The sequence below is a fragment of the Pan troglodytes genome, chromosome 6 (genome assembly GCF_028858775.2).
Source record: "Pan troglodytes isolate AG18354 chromosome 6, NHGRI_mPanTro3-v2.0_pri, whole genome shotgun sequence".
Classification (NCBI taxonomy): domain Eukaryota; kingdom Metazoa; phylum Chordata; class Mammalia; order Primates; family Hominidae; genus Pan; species Pan troglodytes.
In genome coordinates this window covers 131,882,190-131,900,298 of record NC_072404.2, presented here as the reverse complement: position 1 = coordinate 131,900,298, position 18,109 = coordinate 131,882,190, and the positions used below count along the sequence as shown (strand labels likewise).

At 40.3% G+C, this 18,109-nt stretch overlaps 1 protein-coding gene across 2 annotated transcripts; it reads right to left on the bottom strand.

Moving 5' to 3' along the window:
* Positions 1-7,386: 7,386 nt before the first annotated feature.
* CAV2 (caveolin 2) lies at positions 7,387-16,537 on the bottom strand. 2 transcript variants are annotated; one of them, NM_001135826.1, is given in 3 exon segments: positions 7,387-9,958; positions 15,480-15,667; positions 15,996-16,537. In NM_001135826.1, coding segments are annotated over 3 exon segments (489 nt in total). In that variant the 5' UTR covers positions 16,146-16,537; the 3' UTR covers positions 7,387-9,807.
* Positions 16,538-18,109: the final 1,572 nt, after the last annotated feature.

Sequence of the window (18,109 nt, the reverse complement as noted above, 5' to 3'; positions counted from 1 at the left end):
GGATGTAGGTTCATGTGGTGAACATACACATAAGTGATCTGCTTTTCATACAGAACTTTACTTTCTTGTAATCATATGATGAGTTTGTTTTTTCACTAATTCCGGGGAAAATCTTTAATTGCAACATCAGCTTTTGTGCATACTGGAGAATGGGGTTTATTTCTGCACTGCTGGTTTTGCCTTCAAGCAACTCAGCTAACTTCAGAGGGAATATGAATGTGTTTTAAAGCAGGTGTGGGGGATTTAGTTTTTGGACAGCCAGTAGAATCTTCTCATAGAGCTAAACAAATGAACTCTCTGTTAGTTTCTTCTCTTGTCTGTCTGTAGCTACTTTATCTTCATCTCTTTCCATGTCTTACTCAAGCTACTTACTAGATAGATCCTTGCTACTCAAAGTTTGATCTAGGGACTTGCAGCCTGAGCATCCAGGGAGCTTGTTAGAAATGCAGAATCCCAGGACCAATCCCAGATTTACTGAATTTGAATTGGCATCTTAACAAGATCCCCTGGTGATTCCTATGCTCATTTTATTTTGAGAAACAGTAATGTAGGGGAAATAAAAACTTTAAACCTGAAGATGTTTAAAAATGCAGAAGTTATGCCAGTAAATATCACTCACCTATGTAAGAACCCTGAATGGAGAACAAAATTCCACAAATACACACAAAAGGAGCCTTTATATCATGGGAAGAGCAGCAGCACTGCAGGCTGGATGACTTACAGGGAATCCCAACTCAATAAAATGAAGGAACATACTATTAAAGAAATATTTGTAAGCAAATTGAAGGATACATCATTTAAGGGGGAACCCTACAGGCTAAGTTGGCCAAGGTGCTTGCAGGGAACTGGCAGTTCTTTCTATTTCTATAAACTGAAGGCTTCTTGGAATGTGAAATCAAGAATTACAAACTGGGCAGTAGACAGGATTATTATTATTTTTTATTTATTTTTGCTATGAAAGGGCTTGAGCTGTATTAAGTTGTCTCATTGACCACACCAAAAAGGTATTGGTGAACAGCAAGAGTTGAGGTGGACCAATCTATTAACTTCATAAAAAGAACAATTTCTTAGGGGCTGCTTCAAAGTAGCCCAAACCTATCCTGCGTTTTGGAGAGTCCCATGCCCTGCAGACTTCATTGCAGACTTAAGGGATTTTCCTTTCCAATTCTGAATATTTCTTCAACTCTAAGAACCGTAAAATCATGGAAATCAATAGATCCCTAGCTCATCACACATCATAGAGCCTGGTCTGCATCTGATCTGCCCCAGATTAATGCTTATCATTGCCAAAGTTCTTCCAGGAAAATTATTTTACAATCTTCTATTTGCCATTTTCCCTTGTTTGAACATACTGATGGTCACAGTTTTTTGTGTTTGTGTGTGCCTAGTCAAATAAGATTGTTGCTTAGGATAACCCCAAATAAGATTTTTTTTCCTCAGAGAAAAAAAATAGTCTTTGTTTTTTTGTTTTTTGTTTTTTTTTTTTGAGACGGAATCTCGCTCTGTCACCCAGGCTAGAGTGCAGTGGCGCGATCTTGGCTCACTGCAAGCTCCGCCTCCTGGGTTCACGCCATTCTCCTGCCTCAGCCTCCCGAGTAGCTGGGACTACAGGCACCTGCCACCACGCCCGGCTAATTTCTTTTTGTATTTTTAGTAGAGACGGGGTTTCAGGGTTTTGGCCAGGAAGGTCTCGATCTCCTGACCTCGTGATCCACCCGCCTCGGCCTCCCAAAGTGCTGGGATTACAGGTGTGAGCCACCGTGCCCGGCCAAAAAAATAGTTTTAATAAAAATCAATTTACACAGTTATTTTTTTTCCTAGGACCCTTCAATCACTTCCAGGACAAATAATACCAACAATGCTGATACTTTTTTAGCAATCTAATTTTAAAAATTGTAATCATCATAGGATTTTCCTCGTCTAAATAAAATGTATATTAATGATTCAGTTGATTGCTCACTTGGTTCTTCTATATGATAACAAATTACTTTTTGGTGTTTTATTTCCAGTGCTTTCATCATGCCCCTCACTCCACCCATCCCATCCCCTGCGTGGCCCCTGCACATACAACATGTGAAATTGATTGAATAGACAAGAAATTCTGTGGGGATCTTTTCATCTTGTTTATGTTACCTAACCCTGAATAATGTGTGCTATTCCTATGTCTGCCCCAAAAAGGCTACAGATAACTGGAGAGAAAGGGTTGGTTGCATCTTATGCTTCTTTTTATGTATTCTAGTGTCATGATTTCCCATTTTTTCAATCTAATTCTTGACTTTGATACTGATTGGTTTACCACTGTCACTTTGTGAGAAATATGTAGAAACTGGGTGCGATGGTATGCACCTGAAGTCCTAGAAACTGGGGAGGCTGAAGAGGGAGGATCACTTGAACCTAGGAGATTGCACCACTGCACTCCAGCCTGGGTGATAGAACAAGACCCTGTCTCTAAAAAATAAAATAAAGAGAATTTATAATGAGCAAATTATTCAATAGGAGAAAATAAATTCATATATGGTTTTCCCTGGGATCTCCAAGACAAAGTAACTGACAATAAAATTGGATAACATATTAAAGGATGTACAAACTGACAAGAAATTTCCGACAAAATGAAGAAAATACAAAACAAGGATTCTGTCTAGAAAACAATATGCTTAGTCCAAACTGAAATTATTGCTGTAATTATTAATATTTTACATGTCAGGATGTTTAGCATTGAGAAGAAAAATCATCACTGGGCTTTTGATACATATTAGGGAAGTCTGTGTGAAGGAATAAAATGCTACAAAATTTACAAAAAATGAGAATAATGGCATTTGGGAACTATTTTTCTGACTTTAGCTGGAGTGTAAAGTCTAGAGCTCAGATCCTAAGGAGAAAGAAAGGGTGTGCCCTGAAAAGCGGCGTACAGGGCTGGGGGAGGGGCTCAGGGATTAGATGGAGGCCGAGTGAGGAGGGTACATGAAGCCCAGGTGCTAGCTTGGGGCAGCTCTTACAACTGAGGACATGAAACTGCCTCCATTGATGGGAGAATGGAAAAAAAGGTGCTTCTCAGAGTAGGAAAGGTGGATGAATGAAAAAAGAAGATTTTGGCTGGAAGCCATAAGAACAGCCACGGACACATTCTTTCAGGAAATAGAAAATCATCTCTACAGTGATTAGGAGTGTGGGCTCTGATGTCAGGCTCTCTTGGCTCACATCCTGACTGTGGTCTAGGGCAAATTCCTTAACTTCACAGCATCAGTTTCATTATCTGAAAAATGGGAATGACAGTAACATTCCCATCGTAGGGTTATTGTACTGATTAAGTAAATGCCCAGAAGATTATAAGTGCTCGGCAAATCTAAATACTCCTGTTATTGTTTGTACTGAGATCAGAGGTCTCCCAGCCATATAATACATAAAGAATTTCAACCAGTTTCCTCCTCAGTAAAATAAGCGTGGTGGTTATTCCTCACCACTTGCCTCCCTGAGATGTGGAGTGTGCATCCCTGAAACTTTCCAAATGACTCCTTGTTTCACTGCCCTAGTTAGCTGAGACAGCAGTTGGCTGGAACCGATGTGCCAGTCAGTTAGAGAAACAGGTCCTGCATACTGTCCTTCTCTCCCCTTTTGTTACTGGTTGGTGCTCAGTGACAAGTGACTGGGAGGCAGGAAAGAAAAGAATGCTCCAAAGATGACCTGCTGCTCTCACCTCTTCCTGATCCATTTATGTCTGAGAGAAATATTTGCCCTTGGCTACGTGCTGTTTCCCACTCTGAGTCATGTCTCTTCCTTTCTCTCATCATCCTACACCCCTACCTTTTCCTATAATGGCAAAATGATTTCTCCAGTCACACAGCTGAGCTGAATGACCTAATACGTCCAAGCGCAGGCAGATAGGTGTCCCTGTCCTATTTTTGGTTAATTGTTGAAGTGGTGTCCTCTGATTTCTCTGACTGCAGCATGGTCTTTCTTTGCCGCAGACATGCCGCAACAGTCAACAGCACAGAGAGGCAAGGCGAAAGAAGACACAGATAGATGGTCACAAGTTACAGTTTCATTTTCATTTTCAGTTGCACCCTTCGGCATTGTCTTTAGGGCACATGGTTCCAGCAGAGCCCTCATGCCCACTCCTAGGGTCCTATTCATTCAGTAAGACAAAAGCAACTTTCCTTTGTGGATAAAAAGAAAAGTCTTTAGCTGACTTCAACTTCCTCCACTCCTGTTCAGATTCCATGCCCCTTTCACTAGGGATTTGGGTTGTCCAAAAGCGAAACTGGGAAGGCTGAAGGCCATGTGATTGGAGCCTCTTGTTTCCCTTTGTCACAGCTTTCTCTTTGGTGACATCTCTTTTAATCAGTGTATGGTGCTCTCATATTGTGCTCAGAGCTCTTACGCTTGGTTCCCATATGTAGTTTTCAACACTCCTTTCTCAGATCATTTGTTCACCTAAAGTAAATAGATGACTGCTAATAGATTGAAATGTTACCCCAATCAAAGGTATGTTTCACTTAAAAAAGTATCAAGATATCAAGTTCCAATGGCAGCATTTCAGGCACAATCCAAAGCAAGAAACTGGAGAGTGGGCACAGAAATGTCTTAAAAATTTAGCAAGGGGTGCTTTATTTTGCTCATTTTGCTATTTTGGGGTGAATAGGGAGAAGAAATTGGGATGGTTAAATTATAGTTGCCAAACTTATTTTTATTCCTAAAAAATATAAACTATCTAGTATACCTGTATCCTTTACCCCTCCTCTGTCAACTTCTTCCCCTGTCTTCCCTACACACATACACAACTTGAAGGGAAGAAGTGTACCAAATCCTGATTTGTGATAAATTACATTCATTGTGGTAATTTTTCTTTGCAGCTCTACTTACTATTTTTTTAAGTTTCTTAAAGTAACATGTAACCCTGTAAAAATTCTTTAAGCACTTGTTATCTTAAACAAACATTCTAAAATGATAAAGTTGCAAGCTAGAAAAACTGAGCTATTATTTGTTTGATTTCTCCATTATGTTATTTAATTTGTCCTGGGATTCAGATGAGACATTGTGTTTTCTAAAATGTAAAACCCAAAGAAACAATCTTTCAGTGTTATAAATTTCAAAGTGAGGAATAGAATAGTAAATGAAACAGCAACATTCTAGAAAGCATGAAAGTATGTTTCCAGACAAGTTTCTAAATGCTAGGGCTGTCTACCCCTGAAGAATTAAAAGTAAATTTTAGATACGAGAATGGAGACTAAAGGCAGGCATTACCCCAATTGATAAAATATAAAATGGTTTATATACGTTTTTGTTTTCTCAACTTAATGATTCATGAGTGAGAAAATGGTGGGAAGGAAAGTTTTATTAGAATCAGTACATTTCAAATCCCTTTTGTAAAGAAGAAATTATGAAGTTTTGTGCAATTCCCACTCTCAGTTCTGCAATTATCCCAAGCTTTCTCCAGTTATTTATTTACATAATCATTCATTCAGAAAATATTGATGGAACTCATTAAGTACTGGGCACCATTTCAGAATCCCAGCAAAGGTGAAGTGATGTTTTTGGTTCTCAAATACCTAACTAGCAATCTAATGGTATTAGTTAACTGGGTTACTTTTACAACGTGACAGGTGATAATAGGAATTTGTACAAGATTTTAGATGTAGACACAGAAGAGGCACTTAATGTGGAAGAGTTTTGGAAACAGATAAGAGTGAGGCAGGCATGAGGAGAAAAACAATGCTGGCATGGGTACACAGGAGTAGCACGGGTTGTTCAGTAAAGCTACAGAAGAGTTGCTAACGATGACAACGGGTTGATGGCGAAGGCCTTGCATATGCTGCTCAAGAACTTGGAATATTATTCTCAGGGCAATCACATACAATTGATAGTTTTAAGCAGGGAAATGACAGGGTAGTCTTGGTATAATCACGTTTTTTTTAGAGAAAAATGGATTGGTGATCATATTGAAGGCAGGGATTGAGATTAGTTAGGAGGCTGTGGCAAATAGCCAGGCAAAAGAGAAAGATGGCAGTGATTATGGGGCACAGCAGTGATTTTGATAGAAAATCTTAAAATGAAATAGAGTCATTCCTCAGTACCCTCGAGGGATTGGTTCCAGAACTCCCCTGCAGATATAAAAATCCTTGCATACTTAAATCCCATCATCCCTGCAGAACCCAAGGAGGTGAAAAGTCAGCCCTCCTTGTCTGAGGGTTTTGCATCTTGCAATACTCTATTTTGGATCCAGTTTGATGGTGGATGAGGAACCTGTGGATACGGAAGGCTAACTGTATTTACTGAAAAAAAATCTGAGTATAAGTGGACTGAGCAGTTCAACCCCATGTTGTTAAAGGTTCAATCGCAAATTCTAATTAAGATATATTTTTTTTGAGAAATTCATAATAATAATAAAGACTTGGCATTGATAAAAATCTTAGGATCTCTGTTTTAATGAATTGAGGCCAAATACAGTCTCACAATCAATAGAAGGGTGAAAAGTACATGCATTAATTATTGTATTTATAGCACACCTATCCTGTAATTGATTGAAAATTCACCGATTTAAAAAAATATTTTTGGACTGGACAGCTAGGTTGGTTTTCGTATACATAGCCAAGTCTTCATCCTACTGAAGTCACAGAAAACAATGAGATAGGAAGCTCCTGAGAGAACATTTAGTTCAATTCTTTCATTAACGATAAGAAAACTGAGAACCCGAGATTAAACCCTTTGCATGAAGGGATACACCTCAATGATGGCAATGCTGAGACTGGAATCCAGTTGCCTGACTTCTAGGGCAGGGCTTTTTTCACCACACTCCAACAACTTTCCAAGAGAGGCATCAAAATAAATTAATGGGATGTGGATGACTATCAAAAAGATGAATTTTTAGAAGTTCCTGAAAACTATAAAGAACATTTTAAAAAGCCAAGCACCTGCTTTATTATTATAGGTTGGTCGTTTTTCCAGATGAACTGACAAGAAAATGTATGCCAATATCAGCAACTACTCTTCACATACTCACTTTCCAAAAATAATTTTGGACTCTAGTCTAGCTTCATGGTACAGGTATCCAAGTACCTGTGATTTATATTGTTACTTTCTTATTTTAAAAATTGGAAACAAATTTCAGTTTATTTAGGATTAGCAAGAAAAGACTATAAAAAAGAAGAAGTATGGTGGGTGTGTGAACAGGCTATTTTATACTATTCATCAAATGATAGAACATTTATATGGAACCTCTTTAAGTGCTGGAAAACAAAGAATTCAACTACTAATGTAATAATTTTTAAAAATACATTCCCAAATAAGCAATAACTAATGTATTTATTATCTATTTTGAGTTTTTAATAAGGTAAAAATAAGTATGAAAGATTCCATATTTACTGTAATAAAAGCAATACACACATTTGTAGGCTTTTAGAAAATTTATTATGAATTCCGAGAAGTCTGCTCATCATATACCTCCCCCAGCCCCAAATAAAACAAACAACATGTTTGTACATAAAGCCTGGATTTACTTGGTACAAAATTTGAGTCTTTGAAAAAAATAGTTAATGGAAAATCTCAATAAAAATTCATTTTGAAAGTAACCAGTACTGTTCGGAAATAAGGAAGTCATGTTACTTGAGAAGTCACACAGTTTTATTACAGAACTATGTGTATATATTTTGGGTTTAAAACTTGCCAATAGCTATTTGAAAGGATAGCTCATAATTTATTGAAATAGATATTTTATTAATCAAATGTTTTTGGTTTATCAACATATCCAAATGTATAAAAAATGTTTTTAAATACAAGACATAACTATAAAGTCATGAGGCTGATTGACCTTTTAAACTAACATAATAAAATCTATATGGTCAAAATGAGTGGTGATGCTTTAAGGTAATGATTATGCGTCCCATCTAAGGATGCTGCAGTGGCCTAGGGCAGTTTTGAAATGTCTCTTTGCAACTACCTTCAAAAGGATATGAGCTTCATAATTTAATCATTCATTTGATTTGGTCCCCAATATTATTCCAGTTCAATCATCATTTATATTCACCAGTCCTGGCGATTTTGAAAAATCTTATTAATCTTATTTGTCACTTATTAGTGTATTCAAAGGAATGTCAATTGAGGTTCTGATGGTAATTCTGAAATTTAAGCATTTACACACTTTTAAGATGTGTAAATTTTAGTAACTACTCACATTATAGACTTGTTTTTGGTATATGTCTATCATTTTGAAATAATGAGATTTTTCTTTTTTCTTTCTTTTTTTTTTTTTGAGACAGACTCTTGCTCTGTTGGGAGTGCAGGCAGGAGTGCAGTGGCATGATTTTGGCTCACTGCAACCTCTGCCTCCCGGGTTCAAGCAATTCTCCTGCCTCAGCCTCCCAGGTAGCTGGGACTACAGGTGCATGCCACCATGCCCAACTAATTTTTTTGTATTTTTAGTAGAGACGGGGTATCACCATGTTGGCCAGGATGGTCTTGATCTCCTGACCTCATGATCCACCCACCTTGGCCTCCCAAAGTGCTGGGATTAAAGGGGTGAGCCACCATGCCTGGCCCAGAAATAATGAGATTTTTCAAAGCAACAGTGATTCATCACACTGAAATAGGACTCTACAGTTCAAAATGACAAGAATAACTTTATCCTGTGTTACATACCAATATTAGAGAAATCTTAAAAGTTTGTAGCTGTTAGTTTTTAGTTTATGCATGTAGTTCAGTAGCCCAACAAGTTGACAACTCTCCTGTCTCTCTACATGAATCACTGTAGTTGAAATTGTACTAAAGTATCAGAAGTAACATTTACTGTAAAATGTTAAATAGCACCAATATTACTTGAAAGTAAAGTGAGACATTAATAGGAATGCTGACACAGATTTAATTTCTAACTACTAGAGAGAAAGAATCTCCTAGACAAAATACTATTTAGATATGAATTATTTTAAGATCACAGCCAGAAAAATGTCATAAAACATTTTAGATTTTGCTTGGAAAAGTTAGAAAAGAAAGCTTTATGTATCGCTCTTTTATCTTTTATTTCCAAAGAAGATGTATAAATGCTTACATAATCAGAACAGTGCAATCTTACCAATGAAGTTTACCTTGTGGGAGCTACATTTACTTATTTCATATATTAGTTCAACAACATAAATATAATAAAAATGCTTTTAAGCAATCTGATTAGAGCAACATTTATATTAACTACAAAATATACAGTAAAATGAAACATCTTGTTAAATAGGCCTGTAGGAAAACAATATTTTAAAGGAATACATTTTCATGAATCTACTTTCACATTTATTTGTTTTATTGTATCTTATAGTTACTATAATCATTGTGTGCTTTTGTTACTGCAATTTCCAGGATCATTGTATATTCTCAGTATGCCAGTGACTATATATGTAAAGGTAATTTAAAAAGTATTACTCCCAGAGTAAAAACAGACAAACAAACAAATAAGAAATCTCATTTTTAATGGGAAGTTGAGCATAAAACTATTGTAGTATTTTTATAGAAATGTCCCTTAATCATTATAAGTTCATCATTATAAAATGTATACTATTGTACTAAAGCAAAACTGTCTGCCTTTAAATCTAAGTGGTGTCAACTTACTGTATAATTCTGGTTACAAAGTTAGATATGAAATCTTTGGCTATTAATTAGAAAAGCATTATTTGAAAAGACCTGTCAATAAACATTTCTAAATGTGGTTGCTCATCTTAATAGTTTTCTTAATTAGAACAGCTAGGAAATGAACAGAACAGTGGTGCTTTTATGTTATAATAACAAAGAAGTATTACAGTATCCCAATCTCCAGACCTGGGGTCCGAGTATTCAATCCTGGCTCAGTTGCAGGCTGACAGAAGAGAAGCATCGTCCTACGCTCGTACACAATGGAGCAATGATAACATCTGTCACACTCTTCCATATTGTCTGCACTGAAGGCAGAACCATTAGGCAGGTCTTTACAAAAGGCATTAAAATCCTGGAAGGAAGGAAGAGAGATGTGTGAGGATTGTTGCTGTTACCAAATAAGGTCTCTCTTGTACATGTATGAAAAGATACAATACTGACCCATTTACTTAAATTTGGTTGAGAGTTTGAAACAAATAAATGAACAATGATCACTGATAATGATTTGGGTTTTTTGTCCCCCCGACTCTCATTTTGAAATGTAGTCCCCAGTGTTGGAGGTGGGGCCGAGTGGGGATAATTGGATCACAGCGGGTAGATCCCTCATGAATGTCTTAGCGCCTGCCACCCTCTTGGTAACGTGAGTTCTCACTCAGTTAGTTTGCTTGAGATCTGATTAATTAAAAGAGTCTGGGACCTCCCCATTCTCTCTCTTGCTCCCTTTCTTGCCATGTGACATGCCTGCTCCTCCTTCTCCTTCCACTATAAGTGGAAGCTTCCTGAGGTCCTTGCCTAAAGTAGATGCTGGCACTGTGCTTCCCACAGAACTGTGAGCAAAAATAAACCTCTTTTCTTTATAAATAACCTAGTCTCAGGTATTCCTTCATAGTAATGCAAATGGACTAAAGTGATAAGATGCACAAACAATATGTTGCCTACAAATATAGTCATGTAGATAATAAACACTAATATTCTTTCTACTGGTGGCATGCTATCTGAAACAGTAAAACAAAAATAAATAAAACCATGTCTTTATCTACCTGGTCTCTGCCAGTTAACATTAACCTGCTTAAGTCTTCACACTTCCCTGAGGGTTTACTTCCTGATAGCCTTTCCTGCTGCCTCAGTCTTCCCTTTTCCTGGACCAGGCTAGATCGGATATTCCCTCATTGTATTTCTAAAGTACTGAAACAAACTTCTTAATCTTCACATGTATCAAAAGGTATTATAAATAGATGCTGTATTTCTGTCTTTCCTACTAGCGTTTAAGTTTTTTTAAACAGTGAGGACATCCTTGACCCTTAGTAAATGGTTGAGCTAACATAAATTTATCATTCTTTTATGCCTTATGTTATTAACTATGTTTTATATTTTTAAATTTTTTCACAGTAATCACACACACTGAAAAGGGCTGTATGGTATAGTTGAAAGAACCCTGCAATTGATGTTAGAACTTTTACACAAGAAAACTAGTCTATCCTGAAATTGTTATTTTTCGTATGCTTGTTCCTAACATAGCTGCATATCCTTATAGTCCTCAGGATGGTTAATTTTATATGTAATTTTCTAAATAATGTTCTCTGTTGTAGTAATGTCCTCTGAGCACAAAAGTAGTTGTGAGATTTTCAGGCACTGCTGGTAGCCTCAATGGAAGCTTTATTATTACCTGGGTGGGCATAAGAGAGTAGGCTGATTTTCTTGGTTTGCTATTAAAATATGACTTAAATGAGGGTCTGCTGTACTTAGCCTAAAATGAAGGAAATATTAGGCAGCTTTCTGATTGATTGATATATTTTTAGAATTATTCACATTGACTGTCTCCACAAATTATACTTGTGTTTTATTTCAAGTGCTAAATACATGAAACACTTTTATATAATAAGAAAATTAATTACTAAGTGTTTCAGAGATAAATAGCTGAATAGAAACCTCAATGATGGCAACTTTAGACTTCTTATTCTATTATATTTCTCTCTTGATATGTGGTCTTGGGCATGTTGCTACAAATTAAAGTGACACCAGGAGATCTCTCAGAACTGGCTATGAGGACTGACATTTATTATGTACCCCTGAAATGCCTGTATGATGCTGTCATTATAATGTACAATAAATAGACCTATTTTGAAGGCAGAATATATAATGAAAATAACTATAACAAGATGACCTCAAATTGGCCTATTAAAAGGCTGAAGTTTAGATCAGAAAGTTTCCTAACCAAATCCACTTCACTTAGAATTCCTTCCTTCTTTCTTTCTTTCTCTTTCTTTCTTCTTTCTTTCTTTTTCTTACTTTCTTTCTTTCCTTTCTTTTCTTTTTTCTTTCTTCCTTTCTTTCTTTCTTTTTCTTTCCTTCTTTCTCTCTCTTTCTGTCTTCCTCCCTCCCTCCCTCCCTTCCTTCCTCCCTCCCTCCCTCCCTCCCTCCCTCTCTCTCTTTCTTTCTCTCTCTCTTTCTTCTCCCCTCCCCTCCTCTTCCCTTCCCTTCCTTCTTTCTTTTCAGGGTCTCACTCTGTTGCCCAGGCTGGAGTGCAGTGATGTGATCTCGGCTCACTGCAACCTTCGCCTCCCGGGTTCAAGTGATTCTCCTGCCTCAGCCTCCCTGAGTAGCTGGGATCATGGGCACTTGCTACTATGCTTGGCTAATTTTTGTATTTTTAGTAGAGACAGAGTTTCACCATGTTGGCCAGGCTGTTCTTGAACTCCTGACCTCAAGTGATCTGCCCAGCTTGGCCTCCCAAAGTGCTGGGATTACATGCGAGAGCCACTGCTCCCAGCCAGAATACAATGTACTTTCTATTCTTCCTTAGGCTAATAAATTTTCTATCTCTGTGACTCCTTAGATCTCTATGTCCTAAAAGGGAATTTAGCACATGTCAAAAGTGAATCTTCTTGTTCAGCAAAGCAGTTACCCACATTTGAGGAGTTCAGTTTATAGGGTGTTGTTAACTCATTTGGATTTTATTTTTGTTTACTTGTGTTCCCTCATTTTGGAGCAGAGAATCTAATGATCCTCTGACATCAAACTTAAGTTGGGTTCTCAACATCACAAATAGTTTAGCTTCTGAAACTCCAGGCAGTTCTGATTGACCCAAAATTTGGTTGAGGCTCAATGTGGCCAATACTTCCTAAGTAAATCTTATACTATATATATATTATATATATTAATATATGTAAGGTTATATATTCCTTGGATAATATATATCCTTGGATAATAAGGCCATAGGATAGAGACTTTTATTTAGTGTTGTAGTAATTGTAGAGTCATGCAGAGTGCATTCATAGCAATTTACTGTATGAAAACTGTCTTCTAGAAATGAGATTGCTACTATCGCATTTCCATCAGTTGGGCATTTGTTTGCTTTGCATCCCAGCAAAAATAAGGCATATGGGTGCTCCAGTCACATTTCTTTGGTTATGATCCACTTATGACCAATAACCTGTGCTTAACAAACAGCAGCTATCTCTGTCTGACTGTAGTATGGAATCCAACTAATTCACTGATTCCTAATGGCCCGTACTTCTGGTCTAGTATCCAACACCACCAGACTTCTGTGTTTTATTGTTGTTGTTTGTTTGTTTAAAGGACCTAAAATCTGACCTGTTTTAATATTGTGACATGGTTCAAAGTTCCACTACTGCATATTTTCCTAGCTTTGGTCACCACTAACTTTTTGGTAAAAACAATACACAAGCCCCTGCTTTAAAAATATATATATAAAAAGAAAAGAAAACAAAAAAAGCTTGCCCAAATGGGTTTGCAATTCTGTAAGGTCGTCCTTGATCTGGTCTTATCATGTCATGGGAATGCAATCTATTAATGATAAACCTGTTTTATCAAGGCATAAGCTAACTTTTAAGCATTCTTGTTTGAAATTACTCCTCTACTTGCAATCACAGCTGCCTGGTGACAAATGTCTGACAGTTAAATATTAATGCCCCACATAAATATAGATAAAAAAACAAGCTGAAGTTAAATAATATTAAATAATACATTTTATGTGGCTAAAAAAAGGTGCATTGATGATTCACCAATTGAAGCACTATACAAAAACACCTCCCATTCTCAGAAGAGCCAGCTGGAGAGAGGCATTGCTTGGTTAATTGTAGTTTTACTTATATCTTTCCACCATTTAGTAAATGAGAAACTTTTTTTTTTCAAATTCTTTCACAAAAGCTTTGGGAAGCCTAGCTTTGTTGACTATAAATATGGTACTTCACATTTCCAAATAGCTTCGTAGTCAGCATTTCACAATATGCTATGCGGTCACTCAGTTTTTCACAGTTTTGAAAGTGAGAAAACTGACATAGAGGTTAGATGATTAGTTTTAGTTAATTGGGAATCCCAAATCTTATGTGCCAACTCAGGGATCTTAAAAAAAATTCAAGTGCAAATGTCAGAATATAACTATCCATTTGACCTTCATGAAGCTGATCATGTACTAAGGCAACATTTTCATTTCCCTGGCAATCTTGGCACCTTCAACATAGTTTAATTGTTTACAACCTTTAGTGATAAAATTAAATTGGTGTTCTTTGTGTATCCTTTACGTATTTGGTGAATTTTCATTTATCCTTTCAAAGTCTTTTTCGACTCCTTTCCCTCTTCAAAGCCTTGTCTGTTCCTCCCTCTTTGTCAGTTGACTGTGTTTTCTCAGCGTCCATCTCTGTACCTAGCCAGCTGCCCTGATAAGGCTGTGAGTAAGCTGAAGGCAGACCCTATCTCTCATTCATCCTGGCCCAGTGCCCAGCACAAACTAAGCACTCAATCAATTTAAAGTTTGTTGAACTAACTAGCTAGCTAACTGACTAAAGAAATTAAGATTCAGGTGGTATAGAGGAATAAAGGATAAATTGGTAACTTCTAACAATGAACACCGAGTATTTAGCAGGGTGTGGCAATATCATAAAAGGTGTAAGAAAGACACGGAGGTACCTTGGGTTATACCTTTCACCAGGACTAACCTGAAGCACTAGCGTGACAACTGTTGTGATACTGGGGATGATCTGAATATTCTTCCTCTCAGATTAAAGTGGATATTTTCTAACACAACAACATTTATTGGTAAAATATGACATTTTTCATAAAAAAATTTAAAAGATGCTTAAGAAAGTTCTCTACAGTTTAGGACACATTTTGAGTATGAATAGAGTTACTCAAAATATCCTATCAGTATCCAGTGGGCTTCCATATTTCTTTCCCCTTTAATTAGATGCCACTTCCATTTGTGTTTCATCAGTGAAAAAGTAATTTGGAGGCCTTCTCATTCATTATCCCGCAGCTGGAGTTTTCATTCGTTTGTACTGGGGGGGACCCTCGCCTTAACTGCACACACCTCCCTTTCCTCTGGGTCCCATCCTTGCCATCTGCCAGGGGCAAAGTTGAAGCAGCCCCTCCACACTACTGCTTAACCAGGTCTGACATCCTCATCCAATTCTACTGTCAGCGACATTCTGCTCAGAGATCACTTTTGTTTTACCCCAAGCACAGGTAGTGACTGAATAAAAGGCAATGAAAGAAAGAAGAGTCCTGCCCAGAACCGCAGGCACGAGTCACAACAGGGCCCCCAGAGCAGCCTGTGGCAAGAAGTGTGGCTTCTAGGTACCCGCCTCCACACTCGGCCCAGCCTTATGTATGCAAGGAAAATCACACCCCAGGAAAGACCGACATTCTTTCTCCTGTTGAAACTCCAAGCCCAAACTGTTATTCTAAAGGAAGCGCATTGCCTTTCAAGGCCTTCCAGTTCTTCCTACTGCTTGGGAACTGATGCGCGTTCCTCCTCCTGACGCCGGCCTGGGATAAGAGGAGAGTAGGGGGCAGGTGGCGGAGAATATGCCCATGTTTCAGAAAGCCGGTCCACCCGGTGTGCCCCGTCTCACCAGATGTGCAGACAGCTGAGCGTGGCAAAGAGAATTCCCGCAATGAAGGCCAGAGGAATGGCCAGGAACACCGTCAGGAACTTGTACATTACGTATTTGCTGATTTCAAAGAGGGCATGGCTGCAGATCCACACTTTGTCAAAGGAGTGCGTAGTCACCGGCTCTGCGATCACATCCTCGAAGCCCAGCTGAGGAGACAGGACGCAGGGACCCCGAACTGTCAGCCGACCTGACGCCCCGGGAACCGGGAGCGCTTCGGGCGGGGGAAGCAGGAGGGAAGGACGTGCCAGGGCGTCCGCCTCTTCTCGTAGGGTCACGGTGGGCGCACAGGAACCTGGCTAAGAATTCCTGGCTACGCGGGCGGCCTGGTGACGGGTGGGACCGGGGAAGGGTGCGGGTCTCAGACCCTGCGGGGCCGACCCGGTGGCAATGGTGGGACGGGTTAGGGCGGGGCTGAGGGGCGCCCGCACCTCCCGGCCTCAGCGGGGACTTGGGCCCGCCCGCCCCGGGCTTCACCTTGAGATGCGAGTTGAGCCGGTGGGGATCCCGGTCCTGGTCCGAGTCCGCGAACTTCTCGGGGTCGGCGTACTCGAGGCCGCTGTGGTGGCTGTAGGAGTCGTCGTCCATGAAGAGCTGTACGTCCGCCTTCTCCGTCTCCAGCCCCATCGCAGCCTTGGTGCGCGGCCGCTGCAGCCCGGCTGGCGCGGTGCGGCTCCCGGTCCGCGCGGCCTCCCCTTCCCGTAGCGCCCGGCCCCGCCCCGCCTCGCCTCGCCTAGCCCTGCGCGGCCCGGGCGGCGGCCGCTTCCCGCTGTGGGCTCCAGCTCCCAGCCCGGCCGTCCCGAGCCCCGCCCCGGCGCCCCGCCGCCCCTCCCCGCCCGCCTCCCCCGCCGGGGCGCAGGGAACCGTCCCCACGAGTCACAGCCCGGGCCCTGCAGTGGGCGGCGACGCCCGCAGCTGGGACGAGGAGGGCCTCCTGGTCACCCTTCTGGGGGCCCGTACTGTCATGCCTCAGAGCTGGCAAGTCGTCCCAGGGAAGACAACGGCCTTCCTGGAGGGAGGGAACCTTGTGGTTAGGAGCATGGGGTGCGAAGCAGGTATGTGCTCACCTCCGGCTGTGTTTGCCTTGCGTGCTGCCGCCCATGGTGCTGGTATTGAGCCTCTGGGAACCTCAGCTGCCTCGTTGGCAAAATGGGGGCTGTGGCATCTGCTTCAGGGGTGTCCGTGAGAATTAAATGTTAATTTCACATAAAATTCTAACACACATGGCCCATGGCCCGTAACACACAGTGATAAACTTCCAATCAACGTTGTTGCTGCTGTCGTGAGAGGTAAGGAGCCACAATGTACCTGAGTGCTAGGTACCTGAGTGCTAGGTGACCTGCAAGTGCATGTGGAGTTGGGTAGGCGAACGCCCTGGCCCTAGAGTTTGTGCCTTCAGACCTGAGGTGTGAGGGGAGATTTGATTTTTTTTTTTTTTTTACTTCCTAAACTACACCGTGTGTGTGTGTGTGTGTGTGTGTGTGTGTGTGTGTGTGTGTGTGTGTGTGTGTGTTTGTGGCGGAGTTTCGCTCTTGTTGCCCAGGCTGGAGTGCAATGGCACGATCTCGGCTCATCGCAACCTCTGCCTCCCGGGTTCAAGCGATTCTCCTGCCTCAGCCTCCCGAGTAGCTGGGATTACAGGCATGCGCCACCACGCCCGGCTAATTTTGTATTTTTAGTAGAGACGGGGTTTCTCCATGTTGGTCAGGCTGGTTTCGAACTCCCAACCTCAGGTGATCCGCCCGCCTCGGCCTCCCAAAGTGCTGGGATTGCAGGCGTGAGCCACCGCGCCCGACCTCCACCTTTAATTTTCTTTTGAACCAGACTCTCTTGAAAGATTCAGGAACCTCTAAGATGCAGTCACATCTGTGATTATCTTGTAGGCAGCACGGAAACAGAACCCTAGCACAAAGCCACATTGCAATGGATGAATTAGCCTGCTGACCACTCACGCAAAGGTTTTCAGAAGGGAGGAGTTTGCATGTTCATAAAGGGCTTTAGGGTCTGGTAGACATATACGTGTGTTTGGGGAGGAAGGGCACTTAGTGAAAATTTGCCAAAAGCAAAACAATGAGAACTAGGCTTGAGGTGCAGGTTGCTCAGAGCTCAAAGTAGGCATGTAGTAGGTATTGCTGGATACAGTGTATTTGGAGCTTGTTGAACATATCAAATCCCCTTATGTGAACTGGATTTGAAGAATTGCTTCTTCCGAAAGAAAAAAGATCATTTTTTAAACAGTAAAAATTACAGAAATAAAAAAGAACAGGAACTGAATGAGAAAAATGTTTGGGGGTGGGAGGCAACGTTCAATATTTCTAACAATTAAAAAGTTTCCCTGCTGCTACCTCAGTATATGAATGGCAGTGTTGTAACCCTATAGGGTGTTACAGAGTTGACTCTCATGGCTATGGAGCCCCTCCTCTCCCAGACATCACCCTGCTTACCCATTCCCTTCTTTTTTACGTATCTTTCTCATTTTTATTTATGTTCAGTCAATTCCAAAGTGATGACTTAGACATTCTACTCATTGCATTTTCTCTGCTTCTCCACCTTGTCCATTCTCCTGATGAGAATTGGAACTCTTCTAGAAT